This window comes from Anabrus simplex, chromosome 1, assembly GCF_040414725.1.
Source record: "Anabrus simplex isolate iqAnaSimp1 chromosome 1, ASM4041472v1, whole genome shotgun sequence".
Lineage (NCBI taxonomy): Eukaryota > Metazoa > Arthropoda > Insecta > Orthoptera > Tettigoniidae > Anabrus > Anabrus simplex.
In genome coordinates this window covers 441,516,613-441,544,579 of record NC_090265.1, presented here as the reverse complement: position 1 = coordinate 441,544,579, position 27,967 = coordinate 441,516,613, and the positions used below count along the sequence as shown (strand labels likewise).

The 27,967-nt window shown below is 38.1% G+C and overlaps 1 protein-coding gene across 1 annotated transcript in view; it reads left to right on the top strand.

The window, feature by feature from the left end:
* Window positions 1-6,528: 6,528 nt before the first annotated feature.
* The window catches only part of LOC136867104 (organic cation transporter protein), a 74,576-nt gene continuing 53,137 nt past the window's right edge, over window positions 6,529-27,967 (top strand). Inside the window, exons 1-3 of the mRNA XM_067144211.2 lie at window positions 6,529-7,287; window positions 25,083-25,270; window positions 25,376-25,527. Coding sequence (XP_067000312.1) covers window positions 7,282-7,287; window positions 25,083-25,270; window positions 25,376-25,527 — 346 coding nt within the window. The 5' untranslated portion in view covers window positions 6,529-7,281. The remainder of the gene's footprint in view (window positions 7,288-25,082; window positions 25,271-25,375; window positions 25,528-27,967) is intronic.

Sequence of the window (27,967 nt, the reverse complement as noted above, 5' to 3'; positions counted from 1 at the left end):
AAGGTTTCCACAGAGGACGCTGCTTTTGTGGCATTTTTTAATAAAGTGTGGATATTATAAAGTTAAGAGCAGTTTTATAGTTATAAACTCCACTATCACTCTATCACAAAACACAAACACAGAATTAGCAAATGAAAGACGTAATGGGTGAGATAATATTATTCTACAGTTTCCCCAAGACTACGGTGTAGACTGACTGGATGAGTCATCGGGACGGAGCTGCATATAGCAAAGATAGAACTAGATGAGGGAGGAAAGGGGAAAATAACTAAGTGCTCGTGAGCCCTTTTGGCATTGTGTGTGTGTTTGATTCCAATTTGAATTTTGATATAAGAATTGTTGCTAATTGAAGGTACTAGTACAGAGGTTGTTGCACAGAAATTTCGATCTTCCGATTATTAGTTTCGTCATGGTGTATGTACCTTTAACTCTCAAAATAGCAACTTTGAAGCCATGTCCTCAGCAAACAAGCCAATGATATTTTCTTCAAAAGGCATATAATTTGTCACAAAGACCTACATTATAGATTAAGAATAAAAAAAATAATAAAAATATTTCATTTTTTGATCACACAACCTTAAGACACCCAAGTCTTGCTCAGTTAGTTTTTGTGGGAAGTGTAGGTGGTAAAAACGGCAGGGGTAGACCAAGGTATGAATATGACAAACAGATTAGAGTAGATGTAGGATGTAGTGGTTACGCAGAAATGAAAGGTTAGCACAGGATAGGGTGGCATGGAGAGCTGCATCAAACCAGTCTATGGACTGAAGTCCCAAACACACACACAAACACACACATTGGTCTTATTCTGTATTTTAAAATAAGATTTTGTAGTACACTGCAATCTGAATATAAACATAATTAACTTGTATCAGTGTCCTTATACTGACAGTGCATAGCACACACACACAAGCACCTTCATCATTTTGTAACTACAATCCACCTCCATCGGTCGATCACGGTTATGCTACTGGTCAGATTATAATTACTCTATAAACTTAGCCTATTACAGTACATACGTCTTCCCTATGTCCTGTCTCCTTAGAGGAAAGCTCCCACAGGCTTCAGAACTGTTGTGAATACAATTTGCTTCATCATTGTTGGAAACCACCTTCCAGAAATTGGCACCCAAAGATAATGTGCTCACTGCAGCACAAAAACCAACCAGAAGAAAAGCAAAATGTGCTCCAGTATTTGTAAAGTTGCTCTTTGCAAATAAGGCAATTCATAATGAGGTAAAGACTGTTGCAATGGATTAGTGTATTTTCTTGTCTTTTTCTCATTTACTTTTATGATTATAAGAACTCATATTTTGTCCGATTGTGACCAATTTATATGTCTGTAACATATTATACTTTCTCTCTACTTTAAGAAATAAATTAACAATTTGGTGTGAACATTTTTTCATTATAAATAAAATGTTAACTAGTTGTCCCACATTATACGTATATTTTTCATTAATTTCAAAGTGGTGCATTTGTGTACCATTGCTCATCCATCAAGTGTACTGTTACATGTATTTTATTTTAATGAAAAGCATACAACGGAGATCAAGTCTCCAATTATAGTCTACTTTAAAATTTAAAATAAAGCAGTACGTATACTAATTAATTGTAATAATAACAATGATCATAATATGATATGCCCTACATGCCCTATACTTGAATACTGTACAATTGTGTGGAACCCTTCTCAACAAACCTCAGTACAACAAAACTTTCATCCTTTATATTCATTTAGAGCAGACTTCCCATATGATAATGTTGATTATGCAGCCCTACAACAGTCTTTAAATCTGAGTAGTCTGTCACATTGCCTTGAATTCCCACATACACTTTTAATTTTTATACTGCACTACTCCTTAAAATCAATCAAAATCAATCAATACTGATCTGCATTTAGGGCAGTCGCTCAGGTGGCAGATTCCCTATCTGTTGCTTTCCTAGCCTTTTCCGAAATGATTTCAAAGAAATTGGAAATTTATTGAACATCTCCCTTGGTAAGTTATTCCAATCCCTAACTCCCCTTCCTATAAATGAATATATGCCCCAGTTTGTCCTCTTGAATTCCAACTTTATCTTCATATTGTGATCTTTCCTACTTTTATAGACGCCATTCAAACCTATTCGTCTACTTATGTCATTCCACGCCATCTCTCTGCTGACAGCTCGGAACATACCACTTAGTCGAGCAGCTCTTCTTCTTTCTCTCAATTCTTCCCAACCCAAACATTGCAACATTTTTGTAACGCTACTCTTTTGTCGGAAATCACCCAGAACAAATCGAGCTGCTTTTCTTTGGATTTTTTCCAGTTCTTGAATCAGGTAATCCTGGTGAGGGTCCCATACACTGGAACCATACTCTAGTTGGGGTCTTACCAGAGACTTATATGCACTCTCCTTTACATCCTTACTACAACCCCTAAACACCCTCATAACCATGTGCAGAGATCGGTACCCTTTATTTACAATCCCATTTGTGAGATTACCCCAGTGAAGATCTTTCCTTATATTAACACCTAGATACTTACAATGATCCCCAAAAGGAACTTTCACCCCATCAACGCAGTAATTAAAACTGAGAGGACTTTTCCTATTTGTGAAACAACCTGACTTTTAGCCCCGTTTATCAACATACCATTGCCTGCTGTCCATCTCACAATATTTTCGAGGTCACGTTGCAGTTGCTCACAATCTTGTAACTTATTTATCACTCTATAGAGAATAACATCATCCGCAAAAAGCCTTACCTCCGATTCCACTCCTTTACTCATATCATTTATATATATAAGAAAACATAAAGGTCCGATAACACTGCCCTGAGGAACTCCCCTCTCAACTATTACAGGGTCAGACAAAGCTTCACCTACTCCAACTCTCTGAGATCTATTTTCTAGAAATATAGCAACCCATTCAGTCACTCTTTTGTCTAGTCCAATTGCACTCATTTTTGCCAGTAGTCTCCCATGATCCACCCTATCAAATGCTTTAGACATGTCAATCGCGATACAGTCCATTTGACCTCCAGAATCCAAGATATCTGCTATATCTTGCTGGAATCCTACAAGTTAAGCTTCAGTGGAATAACCTTTCCTAAAACCGAATTGCCTTCTATCGAACCAGTTATTAATTTCACAAACATGTCTAATATAATCAGAAAGAATGCCTTCCCAAAGCTTACATACAATGCATGTCAAACTTACTGGCCTGTAATTTTCAGCTTTATGTCTATCACCCTTTCCTTTATACACAGGGGCTACTATAGCAACTCTCCATTCATCTGGTATAGCTCCTTCGGCCAAACAATAATCAAATAAGTACTTCAGATATGGTACTATATCCCAACCCATTGTCTTTAGTATATCCCCAGAAATCTGATCAATTCCAGCTGCTTTTCTAGTTTTCAACTTTTGTATCTTATTGTAAATGTCATTGTTATCATATGTAAATTTTATTACTTCTTTGGCCTTAGTCTCTTCCTCTATCTCGACATTATCCTTGTAACCAACAATCTTTACATACTGCTGACTGAATACTTCTGCCTTTTGAAGATCTTCACATACACACTCCCCTTGTTCATTAATTATTCCTGGAATGTCCTTCTTGGAACCTGTTTCTGCCTTAAAATACCTATACATACCCTTCGTTTTTTCACTAAAATTTGTATGACTGCCAATTATGCTTGCCATCATGTTATCCTTAGCTGCCTTCTTTACTAGATTCAATTTTCTAGTAAGTTCCTTCAATTTCTCCTTACTTCCACAGCCATTTCTAACTCTATTTCTTTCCAGTCTGCACCTCCTTCTTAGTCTCTTTATTTCTCTATTATAATAAGGTGGGTCTTTACCATTCCTTACCACCCTTAAAGGTACAAACCTGTTTTCGCATTCCTCAACAATTTCTTTACACCCATCCCAGAGTCTGTTTACATTTTTATTTGCCGTTTTCCACCAATCATAGTTACTTTTTAGAAACTGCCTCATACCTGCTTTATCAGCCATATGGTACTGCCTAACAGTCCTACTTTTAAGACCTTCCTTTCTATCACATTTATTTTTAACTACCACAAAAACAGCTTCATGATCACTAATACCATCTATTACTTCAGTTTCCCTATAGAGCTCATCTGGTTTTATCAGCACCCCATCCAAAATATTTTTCCCTCTGGTTGGTTCCATCACTTTCTGAATCAGCTGCCCTTCCCATATTAACTTATTTGCCATTTGTTGGTCATGCTTCCTGTCATTCGCATTTCCTTCCCAATTGACATCTGGCGAATTCAGATCTCCCGCTACAATCACATTTCTTTCCATGTCGTTTCCCACATAGCTGACTATCCTATCAAATAATTCCGAATCCGCATCAGTGCTACCCTTTCCCGATCTGTACACTCCACTGAATCGACCAAAATTTCTAGAAAAACTTCACTTACACGTACCAGACAGACGCACAAGGTTTCATCATACGTTGTCTACAGATTGGCATAGAACTATCTATGCATTCCATGAGCTTGCTTGCTTGCTTGCTTGCTTGCTTGCTTGCTTGCTTGCTTGCTTGCTTGCTTGCTTGCTTTATTTATTTATTTATTTATTTATTTATTTATTTATTTATTTATTTATTTATTTATTTATTGTACTCCACTGATTCTTTCCTTTCTTTTCAGTTTGTTTGTTTTGCTTATTTGTCTCTAGTGTGTTGTAAAATGGTATTTATAATAAAGTATTATTATTGAGTAGGTTAATGACAGTGAGAAATGAAGAGATGAACATAATGATGGCAAGGATGTTAACAACTTCATGTAATAATCACTACTAACTAGTACTAGCTAATTGATCATATTTTCAACTTTCCTTAGTGTCTAAACCATGAGCCTGAGCTGATGGAGAAAATTTTGCTTGTTGCAGCCAATATCTTGCTTCATATTGATCAAGGCCATTGTGTTATACTTATTACATATTCTGTGCTAAGATGAGTTATTGTGGCTGGCTGTTTTCCCATTTTCACAGTAGAGCATAAATGAAACTCATGCTTTTGCCTGTGGGACATTGAATTTTAATAATGAGATAAAATACTAATTATCAAGGATGCTATTTACAACTTCACACATGAATGTTATATCCCATACATCTCAATATGTTTAAGAGATTTGAAATGGCCATCTATGAGCAGACACTCATACCTCACATTCAAAGGAAATACACCATATTTTCTCATGTACAGAAATTTTAGGAAACATATCTGGACTTTTTCTATTATTTTGATACTTTTACTATTACATGGGTTCTATTCAAGTTTGGAGTGTACTAACGTATTGTAGAGTGTGTAGAGTGTAATACTTGTTATTCCATCAAATGGTTTTACATTATGCTTGATAAATCCTCGCATTTTATAAGCGCTCTTAGCTGTTTTATCAGTATGACTTCGGAATGCTATCTTGGCATCGAATAACAAGGTCATTGTATTCTATGATTTTCTTCAAGTTGTCCCCTAACAGTGAGTAAGTGAAAGTTACTGGCACTTTGACTCTTGAGAAAGAAAAGGTTACACACTTAAGAATATTGAATTTTAGTTTGTTCTTAAAGCTCCAATCGCACATATTATCTACAGTATATCGCATCACATAAATGGGATTGTAAATAAAGGGTACAGATCTGTGCACATGGTTATAAGGCTGTTTAGGGTTTGTAGTAAGAATGTAAAGGAGAGGGCATATAATAGAGTATAGTTCCAGTGTATGGGAACCTCACCAGGATTACTTGATTCAAGACCAGGGAAAAATCCAACAAAAACCAGCTCTATTTGTTCTGGCTGATTTCCGACAAAATAATAGTGTTACAAAAATGTTGCAAAGTTTGGGCTGGAAAGACTTGAGTGAAAGGAGACGAGCTGCTCGACTAAGAGGTGTTTGTATTTAAGAGGTATGTTTCATGTTATAAACTTCATGATTATTCCGTACTGAAAGTTGTTATATCTTAAGATCCAATAAAAGTATTTTATTAGTCCACAGTGGATAGTATTGAATAGGTGGACTAATAAAATACCTTTATTGGATTTTAAGTTATAAATGATATGTTTCGAGCTGTCAGTGGAGGGATGGTGTGGAATGTCATTAATAGACAAATAAGTTTAAGTTGGAAAGATCACAATATGAAGATAAAGTTGGAATTCAAGAAGTCAAATTGGGGCAAATATTCGTTTATAGGAAGGGGAGTTAGGGATTGAAATACCTTACCTAGGGGGATGTTCAATAAATTTTGAATTTCTTTGAAATCATTTAAGAAAAGGCTAGGAAAAGAACAGATAGGTAATCTGCCTTCTGGGCAAGTACACAGTTTTTCACCATTCAAGATCAAAGATTATGCCATTGCTCATTTGTTTGATGGTTTGTTTGATGTATGGTGTAAACAGGCAGGTAAAGACTTTTATACTCTGATAATATGTTGGAACCTTATATTAATCTTTTATTAATAAGAAAACAATAAGAAAACATTGTACATACTACGCCGGTATTAACAAACATAAGGTCTGAATGGGCGTATAAAGACTTTTGTGATTTGATAACATTTCAAAACCTTCTCTTAATCTTGGAGTGTACATATTTCAATGTGTTACTACACCAATTTTCATTATTATGTCCTTGCTCATTTGATCGTGATTTGTTTATAGCTGATGATGACATTTAAATGTCGAAACCGGTCCCATGTTAAATAAATGTTGAAAATAAAATCTATACAACACGTAATTAGTATTGAATAGGTTGAACCTTATAAATAACTCATCTCTGTGATCTCAGTTCAAGACGGAAACAACAATGAAGCTTGTATCTTTGTGTCACTGCAGGCAGCAATTGACTAAAATACAAAACTGCTTGCAAGACATAACAACATTAAAATCAGACCTAACACAATTAACCACAGAACATATTCTCTTTATACTGAACCACACTTCACACCCTCACTCTTCCTGTCAGTATTGCACAAAACATGCAGAACTGCCATAACGAAAAAATTTCATAATAAGGTAAACCATACAGTGATGGGCGTCGATATAGTAATGGGCACCAAAAATACAAGGAATGTAAAAATAAGCCTTCTGGCAGCGATAGGCATCCATTATTTGTACCCCGGTGTCAAAAGTACTCTTAGGTATATTCCTATACAATCTCCATGGTTTGTGGCCACACAGTGAGCACAAGCATGATTTGTTTGTTAGTGTTGTGAAATCCATGTTGGTCTGGTACTGAATCCTTATCAAATTGTTAAGAAGAGTGTATCCAGTTATTATGGAGGTAAGCAAATATGCTACTATATATTCCGAATCTGTTGTTTGAGTTATAATTACGTTTTGACATACTTATTGAACTTCTACCAACTAATAATAACCTACAAATGGCAGTGCCCATAAGTGTGACTGTTTGGGACTGAGAAAGCAGTGATGGACATTGGGTGCCTGCCACTGTAATTTATGAACCTTTGAGCATTATACATTTTTATTTCATCAATGTTTTCACTACGACCTCAGTGTATACAATTCAACAATAAGGCACATGTAAAATGGTATTTCACACAGATGGGCGTTGTGTCCATCAGTGTGTTATTGGCAGTGCTCATCATTGTGATTTTCCCTTATTTTTATATTCTGTAAAGTTTATCAAGAGAAATATCCTAACAGATAATTTATGCAGATATTACTCCATTAAAGATGTACTGTAAGGGCGTAAGCATCATAAATAAGGCTAAGTGAATGCAAAAGAAGTAAAATTTTTTTATTCATAAAAGCTTTCACATAGTTGTTTACTTCGATTCTATAGGTTTGTTTGTTTCATTACAGCTCCAAAATGCCAAATAAAGGAACAGAGCCCTATAGAAAAGAAAGTCTAACGGCTGCAGTTGCTGCAGTACACAGTGGAGAGAAGATAAAAACTGCAGCAAGAACCTTCTGTGTTCCTAGGTCTATATTTGAGCGTTACCTTAAAGGACAACCTAAGTCTCCAGTCCAATCCTTACTGACAATGAAGAAGAAAGTTCGGTTAACTGGCTAATGGACTTGAGCAAGAAATATTTCCCTAGGCAGAGTGAAGATGTTCAACTCTGTGTGCAGGAATTCCTAAAATTAAATGAAAGGAAAACTCCTTTCAAGGATAACCTACCAGGAACTGGGTGGTACAAAGCTTTCCTTTGGAGACATCCAGTCCTAAGAAAGAACATCTGAGACTCTAACGAAGGCTAATGCTAATATACTGTAAGTGAAGCAGATATTAGAAGATGGTTTAAAGAAATTGAAACAGATGTGAAATCAAGAAAATTTCTTTGATATACTCCCAACATCCACCAAGAGTGTTTAATGGAGATGAAATAAACTTTCAACTGTGTCCAGAGAATCACAAAGTCATTGCTCCAAGAGGTTCAAAAAATGTTTATGAAGTTTCAATGGGAAATGAAAAGGAAACCTTGCCATTTATGTTCACATTTGGAGCCAATGGTTCAGTCTGCCCTCCACTTATAGTGTACAACTACAAAAGACTGCCTAATGAGATTGTACAGTCTGTTCCAGATTAATGGGGCATAGGCTACAGTGACTCGGACTGGATGAGATCCGAAGTATTCTTCGAATTTTTGGCAAATGTTCTTCATCCCCATTTAATGAAAACACAAGTGAAATTTCCAGTGATACTCTTTGTGGATGGTCACAAGTGCCATCTTACATTTCAGCTTAGCGAGCTCTACACTGAACTTCAGATAATTCTTATAGCATTATATCTGAACGCCAGAAGAATTCTTCAACCAGCGGACGTTGCTGTATTTCAGCCAGTCAAGAGTGAGTGGAAAAAGGGAGTGCTAAACTGGGGTCGTGAACATCCTTCTGAGGCTCTCACGAGAAAGGACTTTGCTCAGAGTTTGATGGACAGGATGTAGACCTGCAAACCAGAGAAACAAATTTGGAACAAACTACTTAGGAAAAAAGATCTATAGAACAAGAACAACCTGTCTTCAGTACAGCTCCTCTACACATGAATGACTCACCTCAGCCACGAACACCATTGTCAAGCAGTGTGTTGAAGCGTTCAGATGTTAAATCACTAGAGGACTCTCTTGTATGGCCTGAAACACCCAAAAGGAAAAAATCTACAGAATGTGCAATGCATGCCTTATGTGATAACTTCCAACCAATGGAAAGACATCCATAAAGACAAAGCAGACATAAAAACAAATTAAGAGAGGAAGAAGGAAGACAGAAAGAGAAAAAGGAGAAAAGTTCCAAATAAACAGGAATGAAAGAGGAAACAATAAAAAGAAGGATATATTGCCTGCCATATGAGAGGGCAATGACCCCAAAATGACTGCAGCCACATCTGTAACAAAGATCTTGCTATTTGAAAATCACAATGAACAGTCTGGTGAGGGGAAACATGGTAACAAACACTTGAAACAGGACATGGAAAGTCAGGCTAAGAGGAAAGGAATACCTGATTGTTAACAAGGGAGTACTTCTACGAACAGCCCTAGTACATGCGAAATTAATGTGGGGAGATGCTTCTATGGGGCGTCAACAAGTAACTTCTTGCTGGGGAGCAAAACTAACAATTGCCTTCAGAAATCCACTGAAATATTTTCTTCTGGACTTTGTTTCCAGTGTGGCCTTAATACTAAGATACAAGGAGTTTTCTGTCAAATATGTCAGACGATATTCCACAAGAAATGTCTTCCCGTGGGAAACGCTTGGCATCCAGCAGAAAATGAATCAGAAGATGAGAATATTTTCTTCTGCATAGATTGTTTGGACATTGTAGATTACAGTGAAAATGATTAAACTAAGGGGATAATAGTTTTGTGACTCCTTAGAAGGTATTTTCCTCTGTGCCCATCACTGTGTTTCAAAGTGCCCAGCACTGACATTTTATGAATTTCTGAAATTAATATTTTATAAAAGGTCAGCAATTATTAATACTAAATGTCTAACATAACATTCTCATAAAACTAGGAACACTTCACTATTCTCTTGCAATGAATGAAATATGTATCTTAATAATTATTAGGTGTATGTGAAATAGAACTATACGAGCCCTCTTAAAGTGCCCATCACTGTATGGTTTACCCTAGTATTTCTCAATATTGTTTGGAGTATAAGAAACAATTAGAATCAATGTTACAATCATACTTCTGTATACTGTTTGAAGTAGGAACATAATTAGAATTCAGAGTTAATGGAGAAAGAATTGCATAACACTGGTTCTATATTATTTCTACCTGTACCATTCATACCTTGCACAGTTATATTATTTTTACAACAATATTTATCTGTAAACAATGATTTTGTATTTGCTTTGTCACCTTCTTGGCCTTTTTCACTTAAAATCTTCTGGATTCTTGACATTAGTGAATGAAACCTAGAGCTGCCCAAAAGTAAATACAGTCTTAGGAAGGTAGATGCTAAGTTTATAAAGAGTCTGACCCTACTTTCCTATTGGATGACTCTGTAAAAATTGTAATACATCAAGTGTACCAAAGAAATAGGACTTGTTATATTACAAAGGCAGCAATTGATTCAAACACAAAACTGCTTGCAAGGCAACACAATTACCCACAGAACACCCAAACACTAATATCGCACATAACATTTATATCCATCAGTGTTAAATAATGTTGCAAATATATTTCTCAATATCGTTTGAAGTACAAAGATAATAATTAGAATAAATATGTCAGAACTTCAAATTGCCTGCTTAGCTGTAATAGTTATTTGCAACACACCTGTTCTCAAAATGTTCATTTCAGAACATATGGCCCCTCCTTCCTATAATGCCACTTAATATACACTAACTGTTCTTACTGCAGAAAAATCAACCACTCTCGGCAATGAGAATCACCTAAACAGACAACAATTTTTACTTAATTTCATTCATTCACAATGCAAACTGGGTTGTTAGATTTACTATTTGAATACACTTAGATTTGAACAACGAACCATAGCCATTACAAACGGATGAACAAAACGCTTTGCATCCACGTGGACACTAAAATACTATCCTCTCAACTTCAGTCACTATGCACTGCAGTGACTTAGGTCTTGTGACTCCTATGTGGAGCATAGGGCATCGACAGACTTCCATCAATGGACTATATTTTGTATCATGGTCTTGATCTCAGGCCAGGTCTTCTCTCCTTTCTCAATGTTTTCCGCCTCTACACTCCTCCTCCAGATGTTCTTCAGTGTGCCTCTTCATCTTGATGCACTGCAGTACTGTTACAGAAAAAACAAATGCTGTCAGCAGTGAAAAAACATATAAACAACATTTAACTAAGTCACATTGCGAATCGGGTTGTTGTGTTCACTGTTGAATACACTCCAATTTCAACAACAATCCATGGCTTTTACAAACAGATGAACAAAACAGTTTGCATTTGTATAATCACTATTGCCAATGAAATTCTTTTTTAAATGCTAAATATTAATGTTTTCTAGTTTTAAATGCATAAACAAATATTTCGAGTTGTGAGCACTTTTCCACACTCCTTGGGTTAAAACGAATCAAATAAATACATTTCACATCATCTTAGGCACAGTAGTTTTTTCATAATTTCCTGTAAGCTAAGGTATTAGCCTAGATGTGAAGGTAATCCCAAAAATAAGGTCTCCTATTTTTTTAAAATACATAGACCTTTTTATTTCTACAATGGTTTACATCATTTTACAGCTTGAAAAATTGACGGTCTCCCGCTCCTTTGTTCATTCGTTGTGAATTTCAGTCCGCCGGCTGCAAACTCTCTACACCACTTATGAACATTTTTGACATCCATGCACAACTCTCTATACACCTACACCAATTGGCGATGGATTTCAATAGGTTCAGTACCTTTTGTGTTCAAAAAACCAAATAACTGCGCACACTTTGCACTTGGGGGTAACATCCAACGGGAGCTCCATGCTCAAAGGCTGCCAAGCCAAGACTGAGTGCCTGTTTATATGCAAGCGGGGGAAACACTCTTCACAATATTGCAGCCAACAGCCACATGAACAGAGTTCTGTATTTATAAAAAAATAGGAGACCTTATTTTTGGGATTACCCTCGTATATAGATAGTTCATTGTTGTTTGGGTCAGGTAACTGTGAGCTTGCATTTGGGAAATGCTGGGTTTGATTTCCACTTTTTTTAATTTATCATTAAAAAATACATTGCAATTGGGAAATATCCTGGTGGCAATGGTCATTTACAATAGTGTAATAATGAAATAAAGTTAAAATATAATTACCTAACAACAACAATAACAACAGGAGTACAACAAGCAATTCCATGGAAAGAAAATATTACAAGAAATACTACTAGTTTAACATTGTAAATCCAGCATCATCATAAACAAAGTAACATACAACTTAAGTATTTCCAGTGCTTAACACTATGGCTTACAAAACTATAGGCTGAGCTTACTACTAGCTTAACATTACACGAGATAATAAAGTAAAGTTAAAACCTAACTACCCAACAACACCAAGTACAAAACGAGCGTTTCCATGGAAAGAAAATATTACAACAAATACTACTAGTTTAACTTTCTAAATCCAATATCATCATATACAATTGAATCGTGCAGTCGAGTAAGGAACTAAGTCAAAATCGGCCATTTTCATTTTATTGCCTCATTTACCTCACATAACCAAGCCCTATCGTTTGGTAAAGGAAAGAAATAAGTCAGCCTTCTCCTTGTGGGAGAAACAGTGGATGGACATCAGGCACATTGTGAAGAAACGCACTAAGTCGATGACTTAGTGCGTTTCTTCACCACTTGCTATTCATGACTTAGTTCCATTCTTTGCCGCACGTTGCATGCGATGTAGGTATAACAGGGGATATTTCAATTTACGGCGTTGGTACAAAACACAAAGGACAACATACTGGAGGGAAACAGAAATCGTACGGTACATGGTGGGTTATAGTGTACAGTATTTCAGTTTGTATCTCGGTGGATGACAGAGTGATCTATGTATTACGTTTGAGAATATGACTCCGAAAAGGAAGGCACAGCCTGAGGGCCATAAACATAGTGTTCTGAAACACGCAAGACTCAGAGGACTGGCATATGTGAATAAACGTGGGAGAGTTGTGGAAGGCAAAGAAACCAGTTCTGACTGCAGGTAAGTAAGGAGCTTGAGAAGTATTACTAGGGATTGTTTAGTAAATAATATTCTAACATGCAACCAAACTTTCTACTCTTGTTTTAGATAACAATACGTATGGTACAGATTTATACTTAGTATTAATAATATGTTATTCCTCTAGATGCAGAAAGAAGTGCTTTGAGATTATAAACGAAGAGGCTCGCATGTCCATTCTTTCCAAGTTTCTTCAACTTCCTAGTAAGGATGCACAAGATTTACACTTGCAGCGCCTCATCGAGAAGAATGAAATTAAGACCAGAAGACCAAGGAATGAAAATTCAAAGCAGCGAGCAGCAAGTTTCACTTACTTTGTTATGGATGGCAACAATAGAAAGAAGGTATGCCGTTCAGCTTTTATGAGCATGCATGCCGTCACTCAGAAAAGAGTATTCCGTATCACAATGCTTCTTCTTCATGGAGAAATTCCCAGGGACAAGAGAGGAACCAATCCAAATACCAGAAAGATACCGGAAGATGTCACTAAACTGATATCCGATCATATTCAATCATTCCCTCTGAAACGGACTCATTACGGAGGGAAAGAAGTGCATTACGTAGATGCCCGCTTAACTATTAAAGAAATGCACAACATGTTTGTCACAAAATACCAGGAGTGTGGAGTCAAGTACAGCTTCTACAGGACTTATTTTGTTGAGAATTACAACTACCGATTCGGACGACCACAGATCGATGTCTGCAGCAAGTGTGAGGAATTCACAGCTAAACTTAGGAGTCCACATATTTGTGAATCAGCAAAGCGTGCAGCTCAGGCTGAATATGATGTTCATAAGAGAAGAAGCAGGAAATTCTACAGGTCTTTGAAAGAAGTTGCAACACTATGCAGAACAAATGACAAAGTGACAGGCCTTGCCTTTGACTTTATGCAAAATCTGCCCCTGCCACACATACCGGTGCAAGAAGTGTTTTACATGAGACAGTTGTGGGTGAATGTGTTTTGTATTCATGATCTTGCAACGGACAAGTGTGTTGTGTATATGTATCATGAAGGCCAAGGAAAGAAGGGTGCGAATGAAGTTGCTTCTTTCCTGAAAGATTATATAGACGAATTTGTGTCAGAAAATGTTGACCAGTTACACGTTTTCTCTGATGGTTCTCCAGGCCAAAATAAGAACCATACGGTCATAAGACTAATGCTAGGCCTGGCAGCTTCAAATTGATTTAAGGAGATTAGACAGTACTTTCCCGAGAGGGGTCATTCATTCCTACCATGCGACAGGGACTTTGGGCTATTTAAGAAAAACATTAAAAAAGTAGACAGAGTTTATACTATCGAAGAGTATATGGCAATTATTGTAAACAGCAAAGCAAATGTTACAGTTAAGTTAGTAGACTCAAGTGCAGTATTTAATTTTGACAAGTGGTGGCCTGAGTTTTTTAAAAAAGTGACTGTATCAGCTGAAACATCGACAAAGAATACTCCTCGTGCTGGAAAGATTGCATTTTCTCCTTCTTCATTTAAAGAATACAGATATAGGGCAGAGAAACCAGGAGTTATTGTAGCACTACCCTTCATAAACAGCATTGTGAAACATACGTTTCATCTTGGGAAAGGTAACTTTTGCACATTTTCCTTGCAACCAATGGCAGCATATCCAGAGGGTGGGGTTCCAATAAAAGCTGAGAAAATAAAGGACTTGCGTAAACTGTTGAAATATGTTGCGAATGAGGATGCTTTGGCATTTTATTTGGACATTATTTCGCAGCCAATGAATTCCCCTTAGGTTAGTAGTCTCGGTTGTAATACTGTAGTTATTTGGCGCTTCAAGGTCATTTGTATTTGTTTTCCCTGTTTTTTTCTGTTGGATAAACTGTAAACAGTGCTTATGTATTGCATTAAGCTATGTTTAATATATAACAAAGGTTGGTGTAGTTTGTATGAGAGATTTATTCCCAAACTCCAAATTTTTTTCGGTATTATTGGAGAAAGGAACTAAGTCAAAAAATTTTAAACGGTCATAAAATTTATAAATTTTTCTTGAACATTTTCCTGTTACCTCCATTACATATCTATCACTGATCTAAATATTATATAAAATAATGGGAACTATTCATTGAAGCGTGTCGAAGAAAATCAGTTTTTTTTACTCTCCTGAAAAGTAGCAAAATCTGACTTAGTTCCTTACTCGACTGCACGATTCAATTTCGTACAAAACTTAAGTATTCCCAGTGCTTAACACTACAGCCCTGAAGACCTGAAGGTGATTTCCTATTTTTGCACCAGGCATTTAATTAAGGCCATGGTCACTTCCCTCCCAGTCCAAGCCCTGTCCAATCCTGTCATCACCAGAGGACCTGTTTGTGTCATTGCAATGTAAAACAAATGGCAAAAAAAAAATGCTATATACATTCCTCTGGCTAATTTATTTTTCTTTTATTCATCTCTCTATAACAATGAGGTAAGAATTACTACACACGTGTGTTAGTTTTTTTTTCAGTGCTGGATTTATGGGAAAGTGGATACAGGGAAGGGTGAAGAGTGATGCTTAAGCATTCTTTTCTGTAGTTTTGCCAACCAAAGAGAGTGAAACAAGTGGTGAAAAGTAGCAAATCGAACTCAGCCTGAACAATTACCTCATATGTGCATATTTATGTAATACATATAAATAAAGAGAAAAGGAAATAGGAGTAAAACAAATTTAAAGAAGTGCTGTACTGTAGATGATGATGATGATGATGATGATGATGATGATGATGATGATGATGATGATGATGATGATGATGATGATGATGCTTGTTGTTTAAAGGGGCCTAACATCTAAGGTCATCAGCCCCTAATGGTATCCACTGATTAGAATTTAAAACAAATGAAGATGAACAATGACTGTCAATTTAAAATAATCAATGGATCTAGTTCACAATGCCTTATTTTCAGTAAAATAACAGATGATAGATTATGGTAGAATAAGAGACTGCCTTAAAATGCAATAATATATCATGCATATTACTATTTAAAAAAAAACACACACACACACACATTAAAATATACAAACACAAACTAAAACAGAGTAAAATTAGTAAATCATAGTGAACAATAATACAAATACTAATATGAAACACTACGTTTGAATGAACCACTATCCCTCATAAAATGGATGACGAGGTCTGCTGACTGCTCATCATCTAGTAGGTTAAGGAAGATGGTATTCGGAAGTTTTAGACTATGGTGCAGATCGGCCAGGTCCACGCACTCCATAAGGATGTGTGCTATGGTAAGATAACCACCGCAAGTACACATCGGAGGGGGTTCTTCCTTCAGCAAATAGGAGTACATTACTGTACCGTGGCCGATCCAAAGACAACATAATACTACTGCTTCCCACCAAGAGGCCCGAACGGAAGTCCTCCATACCTTCATTGTTCCTTTTATCACTCTCAGCTTATTTAGCAGAGGAGTGGCCTGCCACTCCATCTTCCAATGGGACATAATTAGATGTCTCAGCTGAGAGCAAATATCACTTACTATAACCTTGTAAGGCAACAGGGGCAATATAACAGCCTTCTTGGCAGCCTTATCAGCTAACTTGTTTCCCTCTACATACATGTGGCTTGGGAGCCATATAAACATGATTCTGGTGCCGGCATCCGAACACCCGCCAGCAGGTTCTGGATCTGCTGCACCAGAGGACACCGAGGAAAACAGGAATCAATAGACTGTAGTGAGTTCAAGGAGTCGGTACACACCAGAAAGTGTCGGCGCTCATCATACAGTGCATAGTGCAGAGCTTTTCAGATAGCATAGAGCTCTGTTGAGTACACACTACAGGTTTCTGGGAGAGCAAAAAGAAACCTATCATTGTTGACAATGAACGCACAGCTCTTTCGATTCTGTCCTCGAACCATCCGTGTAAACGATGACTGAATCCGGATACCGGCCAACAACAGACAGGAAGAATCTCCGATGAATCGGGGGATCCGTGTTTTCCTTCAGGCCTCTGTGCAGATCCAGGATTATTTCAGGTCGTAGTATTATCCACGGAGGTACCCCGCTGTGTTGTCTGTCAAGATAGGGATCTGAAGGTACAAATAGTCTGTGACTACTATCCAAGTGTACTCCAACCGGCTGCGTTGCTCGAGGATAAGCAGCATACAGCCGATGGTTTCCATTGTGGAATACTCACAGATAGCAGCACACCAGATTCAGTGAGCAGGCTAGCAATGGGGCTTGCATGAAAAGCTCCCGTTGCCAACCTAACCCTGTTGTGGTGGATGCTATTCAGTTGCTCAAGGACTTTCTGCCTTGCTGATCCATATGCTGCACTGCCAATCAATCAATCAATCAATCAATCAATCAATCAATACTGATCTGCATTTAGGGCAGTCGCCCAGGTGGCAGATTCCCTATTTGTTGTTTTCCTAGCCTTTTCCTAAATGATTTCAAAGAAATTGGAAATTTATTGAACATCTCTCTTGGTAAGTTATTCCAATCCCTAACTCCCCTTCCTATAAATGAATATTTGCCCCAGTTTGTCCTCTTGAATTCCAACTTTATCTTCATATTGTGATCTTTCCTACTTTTATAAACGCCATTCAAACTTATTCGTCTACTAATATCATTCCACGCCATCTCTCCGCTGACAGCCCGGAACATACCACTTAGTCGAGCAGCTCTTCTTCTTTCTCTCAATTCTTCCCAACCCAAACATTGCAACATTTTTGTAACGCTACTCTTTTGTCGGAAATCGCCCAGAACAAATCGAGCTGCTTTTCTTTGGATTTTTTCCAATTCTTGAATCAGGTAATCCTGGTGAGGGTCCCATACACTGGAACCACCGTAGTCTAACCTGGATAAAATACACTACCGCTCATTAATTTCAATACACCCAATAATTGACATCTAGTTCTCTGTAGATAAGGTCTAATACCGTGGGTATGATTGAGGAAGCAAAGGAATAGTACAACAGTTGTACACATGTCATGATTTTTGTTTGTGGTCATCGAGATACAATAGTATCCAACAAACAATGTTGTGTACATAAACGTTATGTACTTATCAGATATGTTTGTTTACCTATTTGCCGACGGACACCGCATTTGGTGTACCTGAGTTGTTCCCTGTAGTGATGTGATATCTGCAGCGAACAGCAAGCATTGCTACGATACATAACATGTCTTTCCTGCATGTCAGTTCCTTCGTGACAGTTGAAGTGTGGACATCGCTAGTATGGCTCTACGAGTGGAAATATCCATAGAAAAATGTGCTGCAATTGTAGCATTTAGCCAAGCAGTTTTACCTATTCACCAAATTGCAAAACAGTGTAGTGAGTCTATAGCGGGAGTGCAATACACCCCTCACTACCAAAAGACAACAGGTTGCAATAAGGACATACCATGACCAGGACGACCTCGTAAAACAACTAAAAGTGATGATATATTTATCAGAATTACCAGTAGGATAAATAGATTCAAAACAGAGCCCCAAATTCGTGCAGAATTGGTAGAGATGAACACGACAACAATTTCTGTTGCAACAGTAAAAAGGAGACTGATTGAAGATGGCATGAAAGGATGTGTCACAGCAGAAAAACCCCTCCTAAGGCCCATAAATAAACAGAAAAGACTTGAATGGGCTAGAAAACATCATAATTGGACATCGGAAGAGTGGACGAAGGTGTTATTCACCGATGAATCAAAGTTCGAGATTTTTTGAACCAGAAGGAGAATATTTGTTCGCCGATTTGTAGGGGAAAGGGTAGCCCAGCAGTGTGTTCTACGTACAGTTAAACATGGTGGAGGTTCTATTACGGTTTGGGGATGTTTTGCCAGAGATAGAGTTGGCAACATAGTGAAATAAAAGGATGTATGGATCAGAAGCAGTACCACCGCATACTTCAGTATCATACAATACCAAGTGATTGCGCTTAATAGGGAAAGGGTTTACCTTACAACAGGATAATGACCCAAAACATCGGTTAGCATACTATACAAACTACATTGCATCAAAGGAAAAACAGAAAGTACTGAAAGATATGGTATGGCCGTACCAAAGCCCCGATTGAAATCCCATTGAAATGGTCTGGGATGAAGTGGACAGATATATCAGGGAAGTTAATATATCCAGCAAAGGACATCTCTGGAATATTGTTAAGGATGTGTGAAATCATATAGATTCACAATACCTACAAAAACTGATTGATCACATGCCTCGAGTTTGTGAGGCAGTCATTAAATCCAAAAGAGGATACTCTGATGAAAGTAAAATATAATGATTGTGATTGTATTATATATGTGTAAGTTCATCTAATTATCTTTTGTGAGGAATAACGTTTGATTTGTGTTGTAAATCTGAAATACCAGGGTGTACTGAAATTTAATGAGCGGTAGTGTATGTGCCCTATAAAATCGTATGAGCACTGTGCAGTTAGCCCCCAAATAGTGCTGCTAAGAGACTTCAAAATATTCAACTTCTTAGTGCATTGCACTTTTAACTGCCACACATGTGGCTCCCACAATAATTTGTTATCAAAAAGGAGCCCAAGAAATCAGTAAGTGTCAACTACAGGAAGAGCGACATCCCCTAAATAAAGCTCAGGATACGAGTGAAGAGTGCGCTTCTGGTAAAAGTGTACAACAGAGGTCTTTGTGGTTCAAAACCAAAAGCCACGTTCTAAAGTCCACTGTTCCACTCTCCTGATAGCTTGCTGTAATTGTCGCTCTGCGACTGCCATACTGTGTAAGCTATAATGCATAGCAAAATTGTCCACATATAGCGACGGTATTACTGCTGAACCAGCAGCAGTGACAGTACTGTTTATGGCAATTGCGAACAGTATGACACTAAGAACCGATCCCTGTGGAACTCCATTTTTCTGAACATGGTACTGCGAATATGCCCTCCCTACTCGGACACGGAATAGACGGAGGGACAAAAAATTTGCAATAAAAACCAGCAAGTTACCTCGGAATTTCCACTGATGCAGGGCTGAAAGGATACCATATCGCCATGTGGTGTCATAGGCCTTTTCTAAGTCAAAGAAAACAGTCACCAAATGCTGTTTGCAGAGAAATGCATCCTAGATAGAACTCTCCAGGTGTACCAAGAGACCAGTGGTCGAGCGAGCAGCTTGAAAACCACATTGGTAATTACAATGAAAAGGAAGCTTACACCTAATCAATAATTTATTTTATCATATTTGATCTACAGGACCGGTTTCGACCTTTCTTAGGCTGGTCTTAGCTGGTCACACAATTTGATATTAACATACATGCAATTATAAACAATACTAAATCTAAATGTCATGTGACTATTAGATTACAAAACTACATTGGTACTCGGACAAAAGTAATTTTTTTCTCCAGACACCACAAAAGTCGCCAATTTACAATCTTTTCGAATTGTTTACACAAACAGTTAGTTAGACAAATTGGTCTGTAACTTCCTGTATACTTAGGATTGTTGTCAAGCTTGAGGACAGGAATGACTATGCCCTCTCACCAATGAGACAAAAACTTACCCTCTATCCAAATTCGGTTGAACACACGAAGGAGATATAACAAACTATCTTCACTAAGGTGTTTCAACATTTGGTTATGGACATTGCCTGGTCCGGGAGATCTGTTCTTGCAAAGCGCCAAGGCACTGCGGATTTCCCACTCTGTAAAGGGCTCAATATAATCCTCTGAAAAATGAGTGGCAAAACTGAGGTGATGATGTTCTGCCTCCTGCTACAGAGTGAGGAAATTACGATGGTAATTCCCGGAGCCAGACATATCCACGAAATGACTGGCTGGAAGATTAGCAATCGAGAGTGGTTCAGTGACGATGCTCCCTAAAATGGAAATTCCTGTACTGAAGATGATTCATGTATACCCGAAATATGTCAAAGTTTAGTCCACACTTAACATGATGGTGTCTGTGATGTCATAGACGACACATATCTCTCCCATGAAGCTTTCTTACTCTGCCGAATAAGAACTCGCGCCTTAGCATAGAGTTTTTAAAAATGTTACCAAGTTGGCCACAGTAGGCTGCCTACAATAGCGTTTATGAGCACAATGCCATTCTTTGATAGCTGCTGCAATTTCTTCGTTCCACCATGGAACGAGTTTTCGGCGAGGTGTCTCTGAAAACGATGGAATGGACTCCACAGCAGCAGCAAGAATAACTTGTGTTTTGTAAGTTATATCACTGACTACGCTCCACCTGGTCATGTCGTTAAAGGCAGCTAGTGATGTAAACTTTGGCCAATCAGTATGTTTAAGAATCCATCAAGGAGGAGCCTAGACAGATTTCTGTTTTAACAAAGTAAGAACAATGGGAAAATTGTCACTGTCACAGAGATCATTGTGTGTATTCCATTGAAACAGGAGAACCATCGTTCAGCTGCATAGACTGACATCTATGCGAGAGTATGCACCATAACGGACATTCAAATGAGTTGGTTCACCTGTATTCAAAATACATAAATCCAACTCACTTTCTAATGTTTCAAACTCTCGTCCCCTGGGGCAAGGCGTTTCAGAGCCCCGTATAGGGTGATGGGCATTAAAATTGCCCAATAGGAGGAATGGAGGCAGAAGCTGATCTATAAGATCAGTGACATAATTTATATTGAGAGGCTGGTCTGGTGGAAAATAAACATTACACACTGTAAATGATAGACAGTGGAATGGGAACAGCTAAAGCCTCCAGCAGGGTTCTTAGGGGAACCTCTTCACTATAGGTATCAGAAGGGACAAAATTGCCAACGCCACCGGAAGCTCGGTTGGCATAATGCCATTCTGTCGAGTAGATTCGAAAATTTCTTAAGACTGTATGTTGACCTGGTCTGAGATTAGTTTCCTGAATACAGATTATACTCGCCGAATACTCACTAATTAGCTGGCACAGCTCAGCAAGATGCCTATCATAACCATTACAATTCCACTGTAACAGTGCCATAGTGTGGACTAAAAGGGATGGGTGTTAGGTTATACTAAAACCTAAGCACTAATATCAACATCTACATCCGTAGTTGTAGAGGAAAGCTCGACATCCATCCCGTCGTCAATGGATGAGGGGACTAACGCTAAGAACTTCGACTTATTTTGGGGGCGGAATTTTGTCCTACGAGGGTAGCGCGCAGGTTTAGGAGCAGGTGTACCTGCTGGCACTGATTCATACCCTCCAGACGGAGGGCATGATTTACCCTTCGTAGGAGAATTGGTAAGGACGCTCTGCTTCTTCGCCTTCTTTTCTTGTTTAGACAGGCTGGGAGATATTTTTCCAGCCCTGGTCAACGATGCTGCCTCCGCCGGCATGGGAACGGTTTTTGCTAACCTCTTTGTGGGGTGTGACTTTGCCTTCCCCCCACCCTGCTGCGCCAGTTTAGGAGTCCCAGCCGGCACAGACTTGCTTGTGGTCGAACTCCCAAATGTTCAAAAGCAGACTGTTTTAAAACTGAACACAAATTAGACCATTCTTCTTCCAATTTGTCACTAGCTGGTGTCATCTGTGTAAGGTTATCGAAACTGTTCTGGTAGAGCCATTTTCTTCTGGGGTCTCTTAACAAATCAAGTCAAATAATGAGAGATAGAAACAAGAAAAGGAACATGCACAAGAAGGAAAACAATGGCAGGTCAATGAGGGAAGAGAGAGCAACAGAAAAAGGACAAGGACAAACATCAAAGCTCAAAAGGACAAGGACATTCAGATTTAAATCACATGCATAACAGCCCGCAGAAGTTGACGAAGGAAAAAGAGGATATATTCACCAACCAATCCCTATAACCTCAATAAGTACGACCTTGAGTACACCGAGGTCATAGGGCTCATGCTGGGTGCAAGCAGCACCATTCCTAAACTACTGGTCACCTACTTACGATGATTTGGTGTGCCGAATGAGACTATTGTGAGCCGGAGCATACATACATTGAAAACCTCAATATCGATCTTGAGACATCGCCTTTATGCTCCATCCACTTCTCAATCAGTTAAAGGATTGTTTTCTCTACATTATCATTAGAATTATTGTTTATCTTTTATTCTGTATTGTAATTATATTAGGTACTAAATTTATATTGTATGATATTTTTTGTCGGTTTGGCAACCTCAATCTTTTGAGGAAGAATTATTATTATTTCATCATTTCCATACACTGCCACTTCCGAGTAGATAGACACTCTCCTCTTTCCGAACTGACCTGCCATTGTATTCCTTTTCTTGTTCCTATCTCTCCATATTTGACATGTAAGAAGTTTCTATTTCTTATGTTCTTTGTTCTCTTTCTCTACTAAAAAATACAAACATATTAAAATATTAGACATATAGAAGGCAAATTAATTACAGCAAAATTTCTGCTACATGATGCCGCATTTTGTTTGTATGTTTATAAAAATGAAGTGTTTGTTCCAACATGACAATCTCATACCTCACTCTGCTTTAAACCTTTCTGAACATAGACCCTATTTCAATATATGCTTAGATCTCCTATCTGAAGTTTCCCCTATGGATCAGTGGTAGTGTGTCAGCATCCAGATCCCAGATCACAGATTCAAACCTAGGAGAGGTAGTTGGATTTTTGAAGGGTGGCAAAAAGTCCATTCAAACTTTTGTCATACGACATCAGCATGTAAATGAGCTCTGGTGACACATTTATTGTTCACCCGACAAATTTCATTAAAACTCGGCCATAGATGCCCAAGAGAGATTTTGTTTACTTTGCCATTTAACAGGCCTAGAGTAAAACAGAACTTGAAATTGATGAGCAGGCAGCCAGAAAATGCCTGCATATGGTAGTTGAGGCAATATGATGATGAACTTGTTCATTGGCTTGATGACTTTTGCCTCCCTATTCTTCTAAAATCTCTTCATGAACTCACTGCATTCTCTCGTCCGTTCTTCTGAACACTTTGTACCAGTCCTGCTGCTAGTTTCGACCACAAATGTGTGTTTATTTACCGAGGTCCTGAAGACTTCGCGATTTTTCATTATGTCTTCTCCGATGTTTAATTCATTCAGGTCTCCTCTTGTTTCCACCAGCCAATTTATTCTCCTCTTTTGGGAATTTATTAAAATGAATAATATTTTTGTGAGTCTATTATTATCCATCATAAAAATGTGTCCAAAAAATTTCAAACGTCATCTATGTACAATATTGATGAAACTATCTATCTATCTATCTATCTATCTAACTATAGAGGTCTCAGTTTGCCTTTTGATCCAAATTCCGTTTTCTTGTATGGGGCCAAAAAAATTTCTAAGAATTTTATGTTCTTGTTTTTCAATATCTGAAATTTTAGAATGACCTCCTAAAATTAAGGTTTCTGATGCATATAGAGCTTCCAGTAGGATAACTGTTTTGTAATATTTCAATTTTGCATTATGTAACATTATTCATTTATTGTAATGATCCCATGTTAGTCTAAATGCCCTCTGAATTTTTGAGACCCTTTCTGTATTAAACTGTCTAATCCCGAAGGAAGAATTATTTCTCCAAGGTATTTAAAAAAGTATTAATATGTAATATTATGTCATGCGAGTTATTTTGAACAGGTACACTTTTTTGCTCTTGCTGAGTTAGCTCCTGCACAATTGGCTTCTCCCCTTAGTGAATTGAAATTGTTATTGCACATAGTATATAAGCAAAAAAGAGTAGACATCATGTAGGTTCTTTTGGGCATATGCCGTGTCAAGAAAATAAGATGACTTGGGAGGTCTTGGAACACTCTCCGTACTTACCAGACACAAGTCCTCGTGACTTCGACCTGTTTCTGAAGTTGAAAGAACCCCTCCATGGCCACCAATTTCCTGACGTGGCGTTTGTTCTCCACCTTAATTTTCACCTTATTTTCTTGACATGGCATAAGCCCAAAAGCGCCTACATGATGTCTACAATTATGGGCCATGAAAGCATCAATGGAAACAATAAAAGAGTAGTTTGTGTTTGAAGCTAATTTAGATCAGTTAGCAATGTGTTTTTATTTCATCAGGATACAGTTCCCATCAAAGAACAAAAGCAACTATGGACGAAGCTTAAGGAATCAATTAGTGATCTGCAATCTCTGCTAACAAACAGTGAGCTGCGACATCGGTTACTAATCAGCTACGTTATCTGGTTTACCACAGCTTTGTCATATTATGCAATTGGATTCAGTCATGAGAACTTCGGTTCTGATCCGTAAGCTATTCTCTTGCCTTATTTCAGTGAAATATACTTTTTATTTGTATAATGTATATCCAAGTATGTGACATAATTTTTTTTTTTTTTACATTTACTTTACAGGGTCATATATGCAGCAGTTTCAGGGGTTGTTGAAGCCCTTGGGTATGTTGTTCCTATTTTCGTCCTACACTGGACAGGACGTAGAGTTGCAATATCATTTGCACAGTTGATTTCTGGAGCATTACTCTTGACTACTATTGCTATTCCATTAGGTACGTAGAAATATTTGTATCAACCGATCAATCAATTAATCAATCAATCTGTCTTACATTTATTTCAGAAGTTGTTCTAAATAATTAGACATTATTCTTCAAGCAGTGTTTTGTTTGAATCTTACTGACATATCAGTCTGACTTTTTAACAGTGATGCCTAATGTCACATTTAACCTAAAAATGTAAATGATATGAGGGCTGTAAATACAGTAGTGGCAATATTGATAGAATGCAATATTTGATGAACTAACAAGTATAGTTGCATTATATTCTTTCAGTATAGTCACCCGCAAAGTCTATTACCTTTTGCCAAGAGTCGGGGAGCTGCTGGAGTCCATTGGCAAGGTGTTCTCTGTTGATGACAGTGACAGAGCACCCTACTGCACGAAGAACAGATGCCACATCAGGAAATTGGCAGCCTCGGAGGGGTTCCTTCAACTTTAGAAACAGGCTGAAGTTACAAGGACTCATGTCTCATGAGTACAGAGGGTGTTCAATGCCACCATTGCAATAAGAGCTTGACATTGTTTGTGACATGACAAGGTGCGTTGTCATGCAACATGATAGGGTGATCGTCTCGCAATAAACGTGGACATTTGCGCTGCATAGCTGGATGCAGATGTCGCTCCAGTAATCACTGTTGATAGTTTATCCCTCAGGCGTATGAATAACACTCTCGTAGTTGTATGCCACAATCAGCATAAGCTTCATCCAACTGGGTTCCTGTCGAAATTCGATTGACACTTTAATTCAGGCTCGTAGGCTCGTGCCCATGACAACAATACACTGCAAAAATGCGTCCCCTTCATTGTGATATCTGTCCAGGTGGATGCCAGCCAGCTGATGCTATTTTTGTATGTTGGTGAGTTGATGTGGAACCCAGCGGCATGCAATTTTCCTCCTGTTAAAACATTTCGTCAGTATGTACCACACCATTTGATGACAAGAAACCAACCTCTATGGACAATTCCCGGACAGTCCATCGATGGTCTACAGAAACGAGACCATTCATGATGTCAAACTGATCTTGAGGAATGGACGGTCGACCAGTGCAGTACAAATTTGCAGTCTCATTTCAACCGGCACCAAACACCTTGACCCATCGTGCAACTGTCCTATATGGTAATGCATTCTCACCATTCTGAATTATTCTGATTCTGATTTACTTTTGCCATGGGCAACCTCAATTTTAATCTATGAGTGTTAATCACCTTCTGAAAACATGCTTTAGTGCAGTGAAATCGACACTCTTCACTTCAATGCCACACAGCAGCCCCAACTGGATGCCCGTCAAATACACTTTACACATCGACCTGTCCGCTCCCATATCCTATTTGCACATGCCTGATCTCCTGTGAGTGTCTGGACTATGTTGCCACTACTATATTTAGAGCCCTCATATATAAGGACTGGTCAAAAAATAATTGAACTTTGAAAATACTGCACAAATGCAAATTCTTAGCAGTTGACCAGTAAGTGGCCCTGGATAGTGATATCCTTCCTAATTAAGTAGCATTTTGCCAAGCATTTCTGAAACAATTAGTTATCACCCATCTGCTGTTAGTTTACAGATGTCTTGAGTATGTGTTCTGATTGTCGAGGTGTCTTAATAGAGCAACATTCTTTTATCTATGCAGGAGATTGTCACTCACCTTGTCACCTGCACTGTGAGCCTGTCTCCCGCTAAGCACTTTACCACAATGTGGCCAGTGCTAGCCCGGCAATGAGTTATAGAGTTTTCGCACAAGATTTCCAGTACTTTATGAAGGTATTAACATACGCTCACGTAATGAAAATGGCATTGGAACAACACACTGAGCACTAAACAAGTGAACACTTGACTAAACTGATCCTTATGCTGTTAATTCTCTCAGAAGGTTGTGAAGGAGCAGAATTTGTGGTGCCAAGAAGCACATTACCGCAAAGTGCTTGGCGGGAGATAAGCTTGCAGCGCTGGCGACCGGGCAAGTGAAAATCCCCTTCATAAATAAAGGAATGTTCCTGTACTACAAGCAGCATATCAACATTTGCTTCTGCTTCAAATTGAGGAAATCATTTACAGAGACATACCAAATGATGAAGACAGTTCATGGCGATCAACGCATAAGTCATGTATTGAAGAATGTGTGGCAGATCAGGTTGAATGTGAAAGTGTTATCGAAGGTCTCTTTGACAAAAATATATTTAATTTTTTACAATTTGCTTTACATTGCTCTGACAAGGTCATCTTCATGTCTTCCAACAGTGTGGTTCAAACCCACTATCTTCTGAATGCAAGATGAAACTACATGACCCAAAAGCATGCAGCCACTTGCTCGGTTTGACATAAATAGTTTTGTGGAACATGAATTATTACATGAAGTTCAGACAGTGTTTAGACTGTTGATATTATCTCAAAGTTTTGAGCCAAGTTCTTCCTCTTTTGAATAGTACATAACA